The sequence below is a fragment of the Macrosteles quadrilineatus genome, unplaced genomic scaffold (genome assembly GCF_028750875.1).
Source record: "Macrosteles quadrilineatus isolate MER2022 unplaced genomic scaffold, UCM_ALF_1.0 Scaffold_3__2_contigs__length_128488019, whole genome shotgun sequence".
Lineage (NCBI taxonomy): Eukaryota > Metazoa > Arthropoda > Insecta > Hemiptera > Cicadellidae > Macrosteles > Macrosteles quadrilineatus.
The window spans coordinates 47411641-47428916 of record NW_026542596.1 but is presented as its reverse complement, the minus strand read 5'-3'; the positions used below and the strand labels follow the sequence as shown (position 1 = coordinate 47428916).

The 17276-nt window shown below is 34.8% G+C and overlaps 1 protein-coding gene across 3 annotated transcripts in view; it reads left to right on the top strand.

The window, feature by feature from the left end:
• LOC128988607 (BTB/POZ domain-containing protein 6-B-like) overlaps window positions 1-16562 on the top strand; it is a 76442-nt gene extending 59880 nt beyond the window's left edge. Inside the window, exon 6 of one of the 3 annotated variants that reach the window (XM_054410052.1) lies at window positions 15723-16562. In XM_054410052.1, coding sequence (XP_054266027.1) covers window positions 15723-16462 — 740 coding nt within the window. In that variant the 3' untranslated portion in view covers window positions 16463-16562. Of the gene's footprint in view, window positions 1-671; window positions 1538-5461; window positions 6312-15722 lie in introns of those variants that run through there. The other 2 variants (XM_054410051.1, XM_054410049.1) reach the window with 2 other exon arrangements.
• Window positions 16563-17276: the final 714 nt, after the last annotated feature.

The following is a 17276-nucleotide window of genomic DNA, read 5'->3' as shown; positions in this document are numbered from 1 at the left end:
ATCGCAAAGAACAAATTATCATTTAAAATAATAGTTGTTAAGTGCAGCAACGCGCGCCGGGCAACTGCTAGTTACAAATTTTAAAAAATGGTTTTGGTGTAAAGAATAGGCTTGAGTAATTAGTTATGTACTCACCAACTTCGTGCATTCACCTGCCTGTCACATTTTTTTATTGCTTTAACATTTTTCCTTTGTTTGGTTGCTGTATTACCATCATAGAAATACCAGAGCATAGCACTTAGGTTTTTTGCAGGAAGTATGGTTCCAATTATATAATACACATTTATTTTTGAGAAAATAATATAAAAATTTCAAAACACTTTTCCCTTATAAGACCTGTAGTAAGTGGTGAGAGATTGAGTACGGAATAGGATGTCCCTTCACCGTCTTATTTTCCATTATATGTATTAATAACCTACAACCACTATATTTGTAATTAGAATTGGAGGAAGGTAAAGACTCTCCATACAGGAAAAGTGAAACAACTTGTAAAATACACCTACACTGTCAGTGACATTGAAATTAGTTTCTTTTTTTTTATGAAGTATTTGTGTTTATTTTGCTAGGATAGACTCTTTCCTATTCAGGTAAGCCTGCTATCCCAAGTCCAAAGAAATATCCTTAAAAACACCTACCATATTGTTGTAATTTACAACAAATAACTGTTACAGTTAACTGTGAAGATGGGCAATTATTGAGACAGCAGCTTTCTGGAATCTCAGAGCACTTGAGGATTTGTACTTTGAATACTGAGCAGTTCTGGAAAGAAGTGGCTCCTACAAAAATACTAAACAACAAAGAACTGCTACTTGTGGCACAATCTATTGGGAAGAAAGAAAAGATAGAAGAAACAATCATGTTCAATAACAACTTGGAACCGAGGAAAAGACTGCTGAAGGATATAACACTATGCAAACGATCTAAGTCTACTTCTTGTGTACAGGAACTCAAACTGACCCACCATATTTTGGAAAAAGGTTTAGAAAAGCGTTTATGGTTTGTCATTATCACCAAACAATCTGCTGTAGAGCTGTTGCCGTTGGTTTGTTTAGGACAGAACAAAGACAAACTGTATCCTCAAGGTTGGACACATCCTGTCAATGCAGATGTCAAAATAATAAAGGTTACAGGTCCATTCGGTGATAATGAGTCTATTGCTGAGTTCACTATCCAAGAGGAAGTAGAGTTTGGACAAACTTTTGAGGTTCCATTCACTGTTGATGGGTACAATGTGGTTTTGCTACCACACAGTAAGTATCGCATTCTTATACAGTTTGATCAAGATCTTCCATTAACGAACTTTGCAAATAAAACCTTTGAGAATGTACATTTGGTCCTGTCCTCTGAACTAGGCATCACTTTTTGGTTCCCTCAAGGACAAAACCTGCGCTATAGATTGGAAGAAATTGAGGATGACAATGTTCTCGGTGATGAGCTACAAGTAGTCATATAGCTGGTATCAGCTATGAGCAGTCATCTCTTGCATACAACATCCCATTGACATTTTGTTGTACAATGGTAAAATGTAATTAAATGATTTGCCTCTTTAGTACCAAGTTTATTTTTTCCTTCCTCTGCCCAATAGGCGAATGATTCCCCTATTGGGTCTGATGATGATTGGAGTGTCCAATCGAAATCGATCACCACTTACCATCTTTTTTGTATATTTACCGTCTTGTGAGTAACTATATTCTATATAGAATATATATTCTAAGTCTTATAAGACGTCTCTTTTATTTACTTTCCGTAAATAAAATTTTTAACGTATGTGTAATTAAATTTTTTATAACACGTACAATGCTGATCAGAAGTTATTTAAATTGTATTTATAACAAATAATGTATTTTTATGACTTTAAATGGTCATTTATTGCTCATCATAACGAGCAACGTAAATGTCCTCTATGATCGTGTTTGTCTTGCTACATGACAAACCTAAAAGAAAGTTAACAAAATGCAGTTAATACAAGAATGCTAGGCCATATGCTGTTGGTGACTATTTCAAATGTTCTGTTACAAAAATTGCATACAATTCTCAGACTTTTCTTCGTTTGCTTAGATTTGCATACAATCCCAGCCGGCATGGACATCCTGGTTAGTACTTCTCAGGACAGATAGCTGTATTTTTAAATTACCATAGAGCAACCATTCCTCTCAACAGGTTCTTTGCTTTAGTTCAACTTTAAGATAAGCCAGTATAGGATTAGTTATATAAGCATTTTAGATCTTCACTCTAAAATAACTTAGCTGACTGTTGAAAGTTGTTAATTACCCTTGTGTGAATTTGAGGTAAAAAGAGTTCAAATCAAATCAAATAAAAATATACTTTATTTCCAAAAATATTGAACAGAATAAAATATAAACATAAACTTCCAGTGAAACATACACCTTACTTGCTATTGCATGAATAAAATAATTATAAAAATACATGTAAACTTAATGATAATAACAAAGGATGGAAGGTTTCAGAGAAAGTTGTGACGCAAAATTCTAGGGGGGGAATAAACTAGTATTCACCAAAGTCAGGCTAGGCCTACCCCTAGAACCGGCCACACTAAAATTTCTTCCCCGGAGTGCTCAGAAGGAGCCGAGAAAAATCCAGGGGTCGATATAAAGTTGTCACGGCTTTGACTGATCAATTTATTTAAAATTTAATCGAAGGCTCAGAGCTCTAGAAGCGCTCAGGAAATCCTGCAGACGCCCAGTTGGAGCTATATCATCCCAGCCTTCGTAAAAGTGTTTTGGTAAATTTTGCCTAACTTTTGTATTGTCTCTGTAGGGCCGACGAGTATCCAATCTTAAGCCAATCTGATGTAAATACTCGTATTAAACTGCAACTAATTAGTTAAAGACGTTGATAATTGATATAATATCGAATAAAAGGTAAAAACAATTCCTACAGAGTCGTCGGGACCTAATTAATATAACTGAACGGATAATTTATCGTGATAGGTTTAAAATAAATTTAGTATTAATTTTCTTAGCTGATTATTCAACTCAGCCGGCTCCCAAGACTTGATTCTTTCACCCGCCAAAGACGTGGCTTAGAACTCAAACGACAAGTCTCGGGGTATTAAAACGTTGAATTCTAAAAATAACCTAAATAATAATTAATTGTTAAACGAACGGAATAAACGTAATTTCGTAGCCAATTGATTCATTCTCGTAGCGCTATCTGTTCGCAATCGGCAGAGTCAGCTTAAATACCGGTTTTTGACTCCTTGGTCTTCAAGCACAGATAGCCGAGAAGGCTAGGGCGTGTGTCACTTGGCCAGTGGCATTCGTCTGCTCAGGTTCGAATCCCGTCCTGTGTGGCAAATAATTGGTGACCTGTGTGTTTGTAGCGATATACTACAACCACTGGGGCATAGTGAGGTGTTCATAATCCTTGGTTTAGACATACACCTCGAAATCATTGGATTGGGCGAATCTTTTAGCTAAGTGGTTGATAGTGTATCCTATGAACATGCAGGTCACCAATGGCCGTTTTGCTGCTTTTTGTTAAAATAACCTTCCTCTCTATATCCCTTAGAGATTTTTTAAAACAACGATATATCGTTTCATAGCACTGAAAGGGTTAAATATAATTTTCAATATCCGCGGCACCGTCTTTCATTAGTAGAAAAAACTCCGACATACATGGGCAAAAAATTGTTTAATAAATTGTCTCAAGAGCTCAAAAACAGAATACAGTCTTAAGCATTTCAAGAGCAGCCTTACTTAAGGAAAACATATTATAGTATAGATGAGTTTTTATGTGATCAAGATGTGTAATTATTTGGTATTTTAAATGCAATGTTTAAGTTTATCTATTTTTCCTACAGTTACCTAACAATGTACATGTTCTCTCACTGATTTGAGAAAGCAAAGTGGCCAATTCGCTCATCAGTGTTAACATTGTCTCACTCTAATTACTTTGTCTCACTCCAGATTTGCAACGTGAAGGCACGAAATAGTGAGCGCGTAACATGCAGGCAACGTCGTATGCGCGCGAAATACGTTGGCAGCACTGGCTGTAAATCAGCTGGTCAGCTGTTGTACTGTTGTATTTGTCACTTCACGTTAAATGTTATTATTAAAAGTTCACTTCTGTGTAAAATAGGTTATGTTTCTTCACCAATTTATTTGTTTTATGGTAACTGTAGGAAAAGTATAATGTGCAACTCGAGTTCAAAGTACAATTGCCTCACTCGAGAAACCATTCCTCACTCGCCGTATTTCTCTCGAGTGAGTCAATTGCTCACTTTTCTCACTAGTTGCACAAATAACTATTGTCTACAACAATTATTTCTATTTTCATGGCGTTAGTTTATTTTATTTTTTATAACTCCTTAGTTTTAAGGTATTTGTATACTGTATTGACAATGTCACCTGTTTTATAGCATTGCTATATTTTGTAAACGTTATGTGACAATAAATATTTATTTATTTATTTTAATTACTTAACTTAACTTTTATGGTGTTTCTGGCGACTCCTTGAAATTAATTGAATCATACTTAATGAACCGTAAGCAATATATAAATATTGTGGGTGCTCACTCATCATTGTGTGATGTCTCCTTGGGAGTGCCGCAGGGCTCGGTTCTCGAATCATTTCTCTTTATTGTAATAATAAATGATCTTCCCAAAAATGTAGGTGTAAATTCTATTGTCTATGCAGATGATTCCAAGTTTTTTACTTGTAGTAAAAACCTTGACCTCTTGGAGGCCAGAATAACATAAGCTCAAAACCAAAACCAAACACAAGAATGGTTCTCAGCTAACAAACTGCTGTGTAATGAGACTAAAACTCAGAATATTTGGCTCAGTCTTTCAGAAAATCAAAACTATCAATCAAAATCAATCATCGATCTAAATCAATCTGTAAAACTGCTGGGAATTCACATAGACTCAAAGCTCACATGGAATGACCATGTTGTAAATTTGTTTAAAAAACTCTCAAGGGTCAATTGTTTGTTCTGGAAACTGAGCTCCATAATCTCTACTGACTATCTGAGGACTGCCTATTTCGGACTCTTTCAGTCTCATATTGCTTATGGTCTCATACTTTGGGGACACTCTGCAAATGTCTCAGATGCCCTAATTCTTAAAAAGAATTAATTAGAACCATTTGTCAAGTAGATGTCTTTTCAAACAATTGAAGATTCCTACAATTATTAACTTGTATATTTATCATGTATTAATATTCACAAAAACAAATCTAAATTCTTTTTTTATTAGACGTGAGGTACACAATCACAATACCAGGAATAAAAACAAACTTGAAATCCCTCAACATAGGTTAACAAAGTTTGTTGACCATGCCCATCTCATGTAAAAATGATCAACGGTATTAAATATCTTATGTCTTATGTGTTTATTTTGCTAGGATAGACTTTTTCCTATTCAGGTAGGCCGGTATCCAAGAAATATCCTTAAAAAAACACCATATTGTCATAATTAACAACAAATAACTGTTACAGTTGGCAGTGAAGATGGGCAATTGTTGAGACAACAGCTTTCTGGAATCTCAGAACATTTGAGGATTTGCACTTTGAATAATGAGCAGTTCTGGAAAGAAGTGGCTTCTACAAAAATACTGAACAACAGTGAACTGCTACTTGTGACACAATCTATTGTAAATAAGGAAAAGATAGAAGAAACGATCATGTTCAGCAACGAGTTGACACCGAGGCAAATACTGCTCAATGATATAATACTATGCAAACGATCTAAGTCTGCCTCTTGTGTACAGGAGCTCAAACTTACCAACCATTCGGAAATATGTTTAGAAAAGCGTTTAATATTTTCCATTATCACCAAACAATCTGCCGTAGAGTTGTTGCCATTGGTTTTTATGGGAAAGAACAAATACAAACTGTATCCTCAAGGCTGGACGTATCCTGTCAAGGCGACAGTCACAATTAAAAAGTTTACAGGTCCAGACAGTGTGTCAGAGCCTCTTACTGAGTTCACTATCCAAGAGGAAGTAGAGTACGGACAAACCTTTGAGGTTCCATTCACTGTTGATGGGTACAATGTGGTTTTGCTACCACATACCAAGTATCAAATTATTATACAGTTTGATCAAGAGATTGCAGGTTTAGAGCTCCCAGCTCTAATGCCTCAAAGTAAAACCTATGAAAATGAACATATGGTGCTGTTCGATGCACCTTGTCTTTTCCCTCCACAATGTGTGCGCTATAGATTGGGAGATAATTGAGGATGACAATATTCTCAGTGATACTTAGCTATTAGCAGTCAATCTCTTGCATACAACATTCCAATGACATTTATTATTTTGATGTACAATGTTTGTTGAAATAAGATGATTTGTATCTTCATGTTACCAATTTAATATTTTCCTTCCTACACTCTACAATACCTCAGAGTAATGCTGATTCAAATTAATAAGGAATGAAGACCTGTTCTAGTAAGTCAAAATACCCCCGCCGCAGCAAACCTGCAGTCTTAGCAAATTTCCATTTGCCTGATTGGATTTACACAAAAAAAATTTCTCCTTAAAAATATCACATTTATTCCCTATTTAAATAACATTAGTTTAACGAGTACTTAGGTTTGCTGCAACAGGGAGGGTAAAAAGTTTTTTTCATTTTAAAATGTTAATACTGTAGTTTGGTAAAAAATGAATCTATTTTCTAAATTTGATCAAAATATGTTCATAAACAAGCAAATTGCAACAGTTGAATTATTCTCCATAAGAATAACTTGGGAATTTTAAATTTACAATTTTTTGGAATTTTCTCCGTAACCATTAGGCACATAACGGTTCAATATACTAAATTATTTTTTTTTTTAAGCTCTACAAAATGGTTTGGAAAGAAATAGTGAAATTTGGTGTTTTTAGGGTAAAAATGGGAAAAACCTATTTTTACCCTAAACCCCCGTTCCCATGGTCCGATTATGCTGGATCGCGAACTCGTTCGAATAAACGTAGGTTTACACGTTTGTACCAAATTTCTTAAAAATCGGATCATTTTTGCTTGAGTTATCGCGCTAACGGACATAAATATATATATATAAATAATAAAATATATCTGGTATCTACAAAATTAAATGCTCTGACTGTGACAACTACTATATTGAACAAATATATATATATATGAATTTTAACGGATGGTGTTTTTGGCCTCTAGGGACCTCAAAACGAAAAAGTAAATCGGTCATGGGTCCAGTTCTTACCATGAGTACTACAGTAATAGCTTATTCCCTATATGGGAAATACGCTAAAAGGGGTACGGTAACATTTCATACCAAAAAATAAATTTATATGACTGTAAATGGCCATCACAACAGCAACATGACTGTCCTCTATGATTGTGTTTGTCTTACTACATTACAAACCTAAAAGAATGATAAGAGTATTAGTGCAAGAATGCTGGGCCATAGGCTGTTGGTGATCTTTTTAAATTTTCTGGTTGCTTACATGGGGGTTGCTTAGTGATTCTTAGACCCCTGTTCATCTAGATTTGCATACAATCACAGTCGGCATGGACATCCTGGTTAGTACTTCAGGACAGAAAGCTGCATTTTTAAATTACAATAGAGCAACCATTCCTCTCAACTGGTTGTTTGCTTTAGTTGGACGTTTAGATAAGCCAGTATAGGATTAGCTATATAAGGGTTTTAGATCTTCACTTTAAAATAACTTAGCTGACTGGCGAAAGTTGTTCATTACCCTTGTTTGAATTTGAGGTAAAAAGAGTCCAAATTGAACAATTGATATCACACTGTAATTGGAAGGTGTTGAAAGTTTCAAAAAATAGTAATATTTACACTACAAAAAATCATTTCAATTAACTACTTCAGTATTATTTCATCATTTGTTTTGACAGTTATATTTTCAACCTGCTGATTTAAAAAATATAGTACCGGGGGACAGAGCTATTGCTCGGTATAGTGTATTTCAATTGTAAAAACAATATAAAGGTAACTTATGTTTTGTAGGGTACGATTGATTTTGGCTTTTGTTTAAGTTTCAGTGGAATTTCAATTTATCTTATGTTGGATAAATCTATAAATCTATAAATCTTATGTTGGATATAACTGGCAATCCAAATCCATCAATGTATTTTACAGTCAATTGGAAAAATCAGGTGTTTATAATAGCCTATACTTGCATATACATTGGTTTACAGTAGTTTATTTAAATTCAAAAAGCTGATTGAAAATTTTTGTTTAAATTCAAATTTACATAAAATAAATATATTATATAATATTTTTTCACTGTTCAACCAAAGTTTGCTAACAATAAACTCAGTACTTCGGGGATTAAGTTTTGGTAGGAGAGAGCCAAATAATCAATATTTGATCGTAACTATTTTCCCCTTTATTGATTAATCTTCAGTGCTCGGTGTAATCGTTGCTCCATAGTAACAACTGATGTTTTTCCCTCTGTACTGTATATCGTAATTTGCTAGTATACTGTGGATGGCCTGTTATAAACACATTTTAAAAGACTTCTGTTTAAGTTTTCCTTGTTATTTTGTTCATCCAACAAAGTTACTTGGCAACCCATAAGGTCAATGTAAAATTCAAATAAAATGATGTCTAGCGAAATACAAATTTTCCTGAGATAGTGGCTGTCGTCAATCACTTTTTTAAACCAGAAATAAATCATTTACAACATTTGAAGGAATGTGTCAAAGCCGTTTTTAAGCTCTGTGTGCTTGCAAGCATACATACATACAAGCAAACATTGCTCATAAGAGTGTAGGGTTGTAAAACCTGTCTCATGTTATGTTTACTCACATAGAAGAATTACCAAATTTATAAATATGAGATAGCTTTACTACAGCTATACTATGTATTGAGTCAGATATTTGCTGATTCTTCAGGTGCAAAATTCTCAGTTACTTTAAGGCCACCTAGAATAACAAATGGTTTTGTCTAATGAATGTTTTACAAACTGTTGCATGATAGCCATTTTGTCAAGTTAGTTTTGGTGGGGTCCTATAAAATGATGAGCGTAGGATAATCTGTCTTCCAGTATGTAAGTTTTGATGCTTAGCTATTGGACAACATATATGTTACATTTATACATATTTGCTAGCAGTTGGCTTTGAGGATTCCAACTTAAGTCTAGACATTGTCTGCCCTTTATCCTGAAAGACATATCAACCACCCAATGAAAACAAATTTTTTTGGACCTAAACTGAATATTGAAAACGTTCCGTACAGCAAGTGGATAAGACGTATTTTGCAACATATATTTGGTTGGTTACATACTATAGAGGTTCCTTGAGTACAGTTTCAAACCTATATGCAAGCCATTATCTCCCATCATAAATAAAAAGGATAGGTTGTGGTGTAAAGAATAGACTTAAGAGTAACGAGGCGTTAGCCCGTCCTACATACGGGAGTAGTCAGTTAAAAGTGTGTATAAATCAGAACTCTGTTGTATAAGAGTCCAGCGGGGCCCCAGCCCCCGTCTCCTTCCCCGCATACAGTGCCCCCACCACAGCCCAGCCCTCAGCGTCCTCCTTCCCTCATCATCAGCAGCCTCCACAGGTGTGTACCAGAGAGTTGTTTCTAGTATTAAAAATTATGATTCTTTTAGAAATTTTTAAACAGCACTTTTTTGTGAAAGTCAATGGTCATATATCTATAACATCAACCTTGTTATATCTCCTAGTCTGTTGATATGATGCATATTTACTTTTGACTAATTTAATTGTCATATGGTTTGGTTTTGTTTTGTTGTTGTCATAATAGTTTTATATGAGTTGTTGAAAATAGAAGTGTGGTTTTAAAAAGTCTAGTTTTTTTCTAATTTTATCTTTATAGTTTTCATCACTTTAAGAAGGTAGGTGTGTAGTGTAACACAACATTTGGCGACCGTGACAGGATATTGTTTTTCACCTATCTCTTTGATGGAAAATCTAAAGAAAAATAGAACAGTATATAGGGCTTATTTTTCTAAAACATTGAACAAACTAAACAGTTTAGTTGAAAATGAAACCACAGACAAAATTGAAATTCAAACCACTCTAAAGCTTTTGGAGATAAAGGTTGATGAACTCCAGGTTTTGAATTCTCAGATCTTTGATTTGTTATTGAATAATGATAATGTTTCTGAAGATGAGCTGTTAGCTGAAACAATCAAAGCTGGAGAATATTTAGCTTTGTTTGAAACTGTAAAATTAAGAGTCCAGAATTTACTACAACAAAGTAACGATGTAGTTAGTGCTCATTCTGGATCTTGCTGTAACAATGCTAGTAAGAAGAAATTTAAGCTCCCTAAAATAGAGATCAAAAAGTTTGATGGAGATTTGATCAATTGGCTACCTTTTTGGAGTCAGTTTAGCAAAATTCATAGTGACTCAGACATTGATTCAGAGGATAAGTTTCAATATTTATTGCAATCCATAGTTACCGGATCAAGAGCTTTTGATGTAGTTCAGAGTTTTCCTCCGACTGGTGCAAACTATCCAAAAGCAATTGAATGTTTGAAAGCCAGATTTGGTAAAGATGACCTATTGGTAGAGGTTTATGTCAGGGAACTCTTGAAAATTGTTTTACAAAATGCTCTAGGAGGCAAGAACACAATGAACTTACAAAGTTTATATGACAAACTTGAGTCTCATATGCATGCATTAGATACCTTGGGAGTTACAACAGATAAATGTTCCTCCATGTTATACCCGTTAGTTGAAAGTTGTATGCCTGAAGATCTCTTAAGGGCCTGGCAAAGAAGCCCTTTGAAAGTAGGTACAGACCCTCAGGAAAGACTCAACAATTTAATGAAGTTTATGTTGTCTGAAGTTGAAGGGGAACAGAGAATCGGTCTAGCCATGGCAGGTTTTGGGATAAGTAGCTCGGGGAAGGAGAAATCTTTTAAAAGGTCATCTCAAACTCAACCAGGTAAGATAGACATACCAACAGCTTCATGCCTCATGTCCTCTGGTAAAACTCAAAACTCTTATACAAAGTGTGTCTTTTGTGATAAGAATCATAAGAGTAGTAACTGTTTTGCTGCTCAGAAATTGCCATTGTCTGAGAAGGTGTCCACTTTAAAGGAAAAGAAATGCTGTTTCCTTTGCTTGCAGCCTGGTCACCGTATTAAGGATTGTAGAGCTCATTTGTCATGTTCTAATTGTAAAAGGAAACATTATCCTATAATGTGTCCTAGTATTCATTCCAAAGAAGTGGTGAATGAGTGTGTAAGCAAATGTGTTGATGAGGTATCTAAAGAAATGACAGTAGTGGAAGATACCGCTTTGGCCAATAAATCAAGTAACAGAGTGAAAGTGTTTCTGCAAACAGTAAAGGCAAGATTAAGAACCCCAGGTAGTAATCAATTTGAGACTGTTCGCATTCTTTTTGATTCTGGTTCACAGCGTTCTTACATTTTAAAGGACTTGGCTGAAAAAATGAATTACGAAAGCTTAGGAGAAGAAACAATCATACACTCTCTTTTTGGTAATGTCAAATCTGGTGAAGTAATTCATAACAGACATCGTGTGTTTCTAACCAGTCAAGATTACAGTTACAACTGCAACTTTGAGGTATTGAGTCAAACTACCATATGTGGGGAAATTTCACCTGTTACCGAAGGTCCCTGGATACAGGAACTTATAGAGAAAAATGTTTCTCTGACTGACATACATGAGACCGAGCTACCAATTGGTATTTTGATTGGAGCGGATATAGCGGGTAAACTATTCACGGGAAATATGATTCAACTGAAATCTGGACTAGTGGCTATGGAAACTCTTCTGGGATGGACACTGATGGGTAAGGCTATAATTAGTGGTAGTACAGGTTCAACTACACTCTCCACTGTTGTAACATCAATGTTTATTAATGATGCTGACATATCAGAACTGTGGAGATTAGACACTATAGGCATTACTGATACAAGTGAATCATTTTCCAAAGAGCAAAAGGCTTTGGCAGTTAAAAAGCATTTTATAAAAACTACCACTATAAATGAAGAAGGTCGATATGAAGTAAGTTTGCCCTGGGTTGATTGTCATCCTCCTTTGCCTAGTAACAGAGAGTTAGCCGAAAAGAGGTTATCAACAGTTGTAAAGAAATTGGATGGTAACAATTTAACCGAAGACTATGACTCAGTTTTTAAACAGTGGTTAAGTGATGGCATCATTGAAGCTGTACCTTCTGACGATTTGAACAACAACTTTCACTACCTGCCACATAGACCTGTAGTGAAGGAGAGTAGTATTACCACACGAATTCGTCCAGTGTTTGATGCATCAGCAAAGACCAAGTTTTCACCCTCATTGAACGACTGTATTGAAAATGGACCAAATTTAATAGAACTGATTCCTTCTGTTATGATGCGTTTTAGGGATGGGAAGTTTGGAGTTATTGCTGATATAGCAAAAGCCTTCTTACAGATATCGTTAAATGTACAAGATAGAGATTTTCTTCGGTTTTTATGGGTTGACATCAATGAAAGAAGCCGAACTATTGTTTACCGCCATAAAAGAGTTGTTTTTGGAGTGAAATGTAGTCAATTTCTTCTAGGGGCAGTAATTGATCTGCATCTTCAAAAATCTATGACTTCTCAGGAGTATGATGATAATGTGGTAAAGAAGCTGAGTAAAAGTTTTTACGTGGACAATGTTTTGACCAGTGTAGATACTTATGAGGAACTAAAACACTTTGTTGAAGAATCGAAACAAGTTATGGCTGCCGCTAAGTTTGATTTAGGAGGATGGCATGCCACGAGCGTCATTGAAGAAGGAGATACCAAGTTCGTCACTAATGTTTTGGGAGTTCAATGGAACTATATTGAGGACGTTCTGTTTTTTAACCTGACGAACTGTATTAAAGATTTGGACGTGTCTCGAATCACAAAGAGAGACATTTTATCCATATCTCACAAGATCTTTGATCCAATTGGTATCCTTTGTCCTGTTACTTTGTTTCCTAAACTTCTTCTGCAAAGTATGTGGGACTTGAAAATTGACTGGGACACTGAAGTAAGTTCAGACATCAGTAAACGATTCATACTGTGGTATAATGAGTTAAGTGCTCTTGAAAAAGTGAAAATACCCAGATGGATAGGTAAAATGATTATGGATTCAAATGGTTGTAGTGTTCACACATTTTGTGACGCAAGTAAAGATGCCTATGCTACAGTTATTTACTTGAGAGTTGAAATTGAAGATGAAGTAAGAGTCCAATTATTGTCTGCAAAATCAAGAGTTGCTCCTCTGAAGAAAACCACAATTCCAAGATTGGAATTATTAGCCGCCACGGTGGGAGCACGTCTCATGAAAAGATACAAACGTGAGAAAAGAAGCTAATATTGATGGACTTAAAAACAAAAAATACTCAAGATGAAATTAAAACACAAGCTGGAAGAAAAATCAAAGTTACAAAAAGGTTCATGTTGGAGTAGTAATACTACTCGGTGGGAGGATGTTATATCTCCTAGTCTGTTGATATGATGCATATTTACTTTTGACTAATTTAATTGTCATATGGTTTGGTTTTGTTTTGTTGTTGTCATAATAGTTTTATATGAGTTGTTGAAAATAGAAGTGTGGTTTTAAAAAGTCTAGTTTTTTTCTAATTTTATCTTTATAGTTTTCATCACTTTAAGAAGGTAGGTGTGTAGTGTAAAACAACAAACCTGTTTATAGAAATCTTCCTAAATTGATAGACTGCTAAAATGACAACTAGGTCCATAGAAAGGGCCAGAACACAAGGCAAAGAGAGTCATTTCACCTATCCCCCTTTGAGTAAAGTGAGTTTGTATGATTTGGATTAGTAAAGTGCACCTTAGTTGGACCGTGACCGAGAGAAAATTTAACATTTCATTTCAAGACTTGCTTGAGATTAAGAAGAGAACAAGTCACTACTGGTACCTATGTTGATAGATACTTTTAGTTCATAATTAGAAGACATGTGTATAAATCAGAACAGCTAGCTAACACGTATATCGAAAAATTTTATAGCAGCCTACAGTAGAAAGAGTAATTATCAATTGAGAAAGTGTATAAGGCCTAGTCAACGATATCACCTTCCAATTCCATCGCATACCTGCCTCTTCCATAATCAATATCACCACAATACAATTACTCATACTATGCACAATTTCCAGTAGGTCTGAATAGAAACTCCCTAAAATAAAACGAAAACATCCAACAAAATTCACAGTACACATAATTATAACGTTGGTGTCCTGACATCATTAAACGAATCGTCCACACATATCCTTTATATCAATTGCTAAATAAATAAGTGTAAACAAAGAAAAGTAAAAACAACAACATATAGTTTGTTTTGGTAAACAGCTGAGTCAAAAATAAAATATTAATATTCATTTGATCAAAAGAACTGGTCACATGTTGAAGGAATTTAAAACGTAAAACACGCTAGTAAAGCTAGTGACGTAATAAATTGTCTATTATCCATTTCGTTATCAGTTCTAATATACTTAATAATTAAACCACCCACATTGAATCAATGTACACCGTAATTCCCCATATTCATTTATTTAAACTATAAAATATTCAGCGCCTCCAAACGTAACCACAACTAAACACACGCCAAACAACTTTTTAGATTTCATAAAAGGATGGTTAGTCTAATTGCAGAATCCTAGGTCAGTGATGACGTTGTGCTCAATCTATGTCATTCATATCTGTATAGCATATCTTTGGATTAACCCCGTCTGGGTTGTGGTGGTAATTTAAAATTGTATTCCTGAGGATTTTTGATCTCCTTCTTTATGACATCAATATTTCCGGGCCTAATCCAAACAAAGTTTAATCATTCAAAAACATTGATTGTAAACAAACCAGGATGAATTAAAACGTGTAAAAAATGGATTTTCCTACCCTTTCCTAAAAAAGTTGAGCAGTATAATAATTTGCATATCCTTGTTTTAAGACTCGTGTACAGAGCCTCGACTTGTATACATCGATGGTGTTACTTTTCTCGGTGGTCTACTAATCTTACTTATATCCTAAAAATCAATGACGAATCAGAGTAAATAAAATAACCTCATAGTTATACAGAGCATTTTTATATTTAACCAGCTGTTAGTTAACAGAAAATTATGTCGAGCTAAAACAAACCGAATATTGCAAAGATTTATTTAAAAAATCCTTTGAACATCCTAGTATTTTACCTATGTATATTTAAATAATCTGTCATCCTCTTATCGAAGAATTGAACGTATCAATGATTAGCATTACATGTAGTATAAATAAGTCAACCCTTAGTATGTCTTTTAATTTTATCCAAATGCTGAATTTGTGTTACAAACGCTGAATGTTTGCAGCTGTTATGTTAAACAAATTTACTACACCAAAAGCTAGTTTAGAATCTTAGCGTCGGCTGCTAGACTTTTCAAAAATTAAAACTTAATTTCTAAATAACTGGGACCCTAAACTAAAATTATGGCTTCGACATTCCCTAGTTCTCAAAATTATCTTTCTTTCAACACAAAAATCATGAAAATCCGTCGAGTGGTTGATTCAGAATCGTGAAAAAAAAAAACCTTTTTCGTTTTAATATTATAGATTACTTAAGTACTGTACTGACCAATTTCCTGCAATCACCTGCCTGTCACATTTGTTGATTGCTTTAACTTCATTGCTTTGTTCGGCTGCTGTATTCCTTCACATACATACCTGATCATAGTACTTAGGGTTTTTTTTGCAGAAAGTAGGGTTCCAATTTGATAATGCACATTTATTTTTGAGAAAATAATATAAAAATTTAAAAACACAATAACTGTTTCAGTTGGCAGTGAAGATGGGCAAGTATTGAGACAACAGCTTTCTGGGATCTCAGAGCACTTGAGGATTTGTACTTTGAATAATGAACAGTTCTGGAATGAAGTTGCTTCTACAAAAATGCTGAACAACAGTGAACTTCTACTTGTGGCACAATCTATTGGGAAGAAAGAAAAGATAGAAGAAACGATCATGTTCAGTAACGAGTTGGAACCTAGGAAAAAATTGCTCAAGGATATAAGACTAAGCAAACAATCCAAGTCTCCCTCTTGTGTACAGGAACTCAAACTGATCAATCGTTTGAAAACAGGTTCTGGAAAGAATTTATGCTTTTCCATCATCACCAAAAAATCTGCTGTAGAGCTGTTGCCATTGGTTTGTAAGGGACAGAACAAAGAAAAACGGTATCCTCAAGGCTGGACACATCCTGTCAAGGCGACAGTCGCAATAAGAAAGGTTACAGGTCCAGGCCGTGTGTCAGAGTCTCCTACTGAGTTCACTATCCAAGAGGAAGTAGAGTATGGGCAAACCTTTGAGGTTCCATTCACTGTTGATGGGTACAATGTGGTTTTGCTACCACACAGTAAGTATTGCATCGCTATAGAGTTTGATAAAGATCTCCCATTTATGGAGTTGGCAAATGAAACCTATGAGGATAAACATTTGGTGTACCTTGGAGGATTCGGTAATTGGTTGTTCCCTCCTGGACAAAGCCTACACTATAGATTGGAAGAAGTTGAGGATTGATTGACAATGTTGTCATTGATACAAAGGTATTGCCAGTCAATTTCATACTTCCAACATTCCAATGTCCTCTATTATTTTGTTGTACAGTGGTAAAATGCAATTAAATGATTTGCTTCTTCTTAGTATTAAGTTTATTTGTTCTATTTTCCTTCCTCCGTCAAGTAAAAAATTGATTAAAATTGTATTTATAACAAATAATGTATTTTAATGTATAAATTGGTTTAAATACCTGCTTCTAGTAATTCAATTGTTACAATTTCTGTCACGCAACTAGTTTCGACTTCATACAGAAGTCATCCTCAGGCGTTCAGTGGATGTCGTATTTTAATGACTGTAAATGGTCATTTATTGCTCATCACAACAGCAACGTAAATGTCCTCTACAATCGTGTTTGTCTTACTACATGACAAACCTAAAAGAAAGTTAACACAACGCAGTTAATACAAGAATGCTGGGCCATAGGCTATTGGTGACATTTTCAAATGTTCTGTTACAAAAATTGCGTACAATTCTCAGACTTTTCTCCGTTTCTTTAGATTTGCATACAATCCCAGTCGGCATGGACATCCTGGTTACTATTTCAGGACAGATAGCAGTTTAAAAAAAATTTAAATAGAGCAACTTGTCTCAAGAGGTTGTTTGCTCTAGTCGGACGTTAAGATAAGCCGGTATAGCTAAAGCATTTTAGATCTTTGAACCTCTACCGTTTTTTTTGTACGGTTATTAATTAGGAGAAAATTCAAGAAGCTGTAAAAAGTTTCCATGTTATTCATATTCATATCGATAGTAAGTAAACTTTGTAGTTTGTACCTAA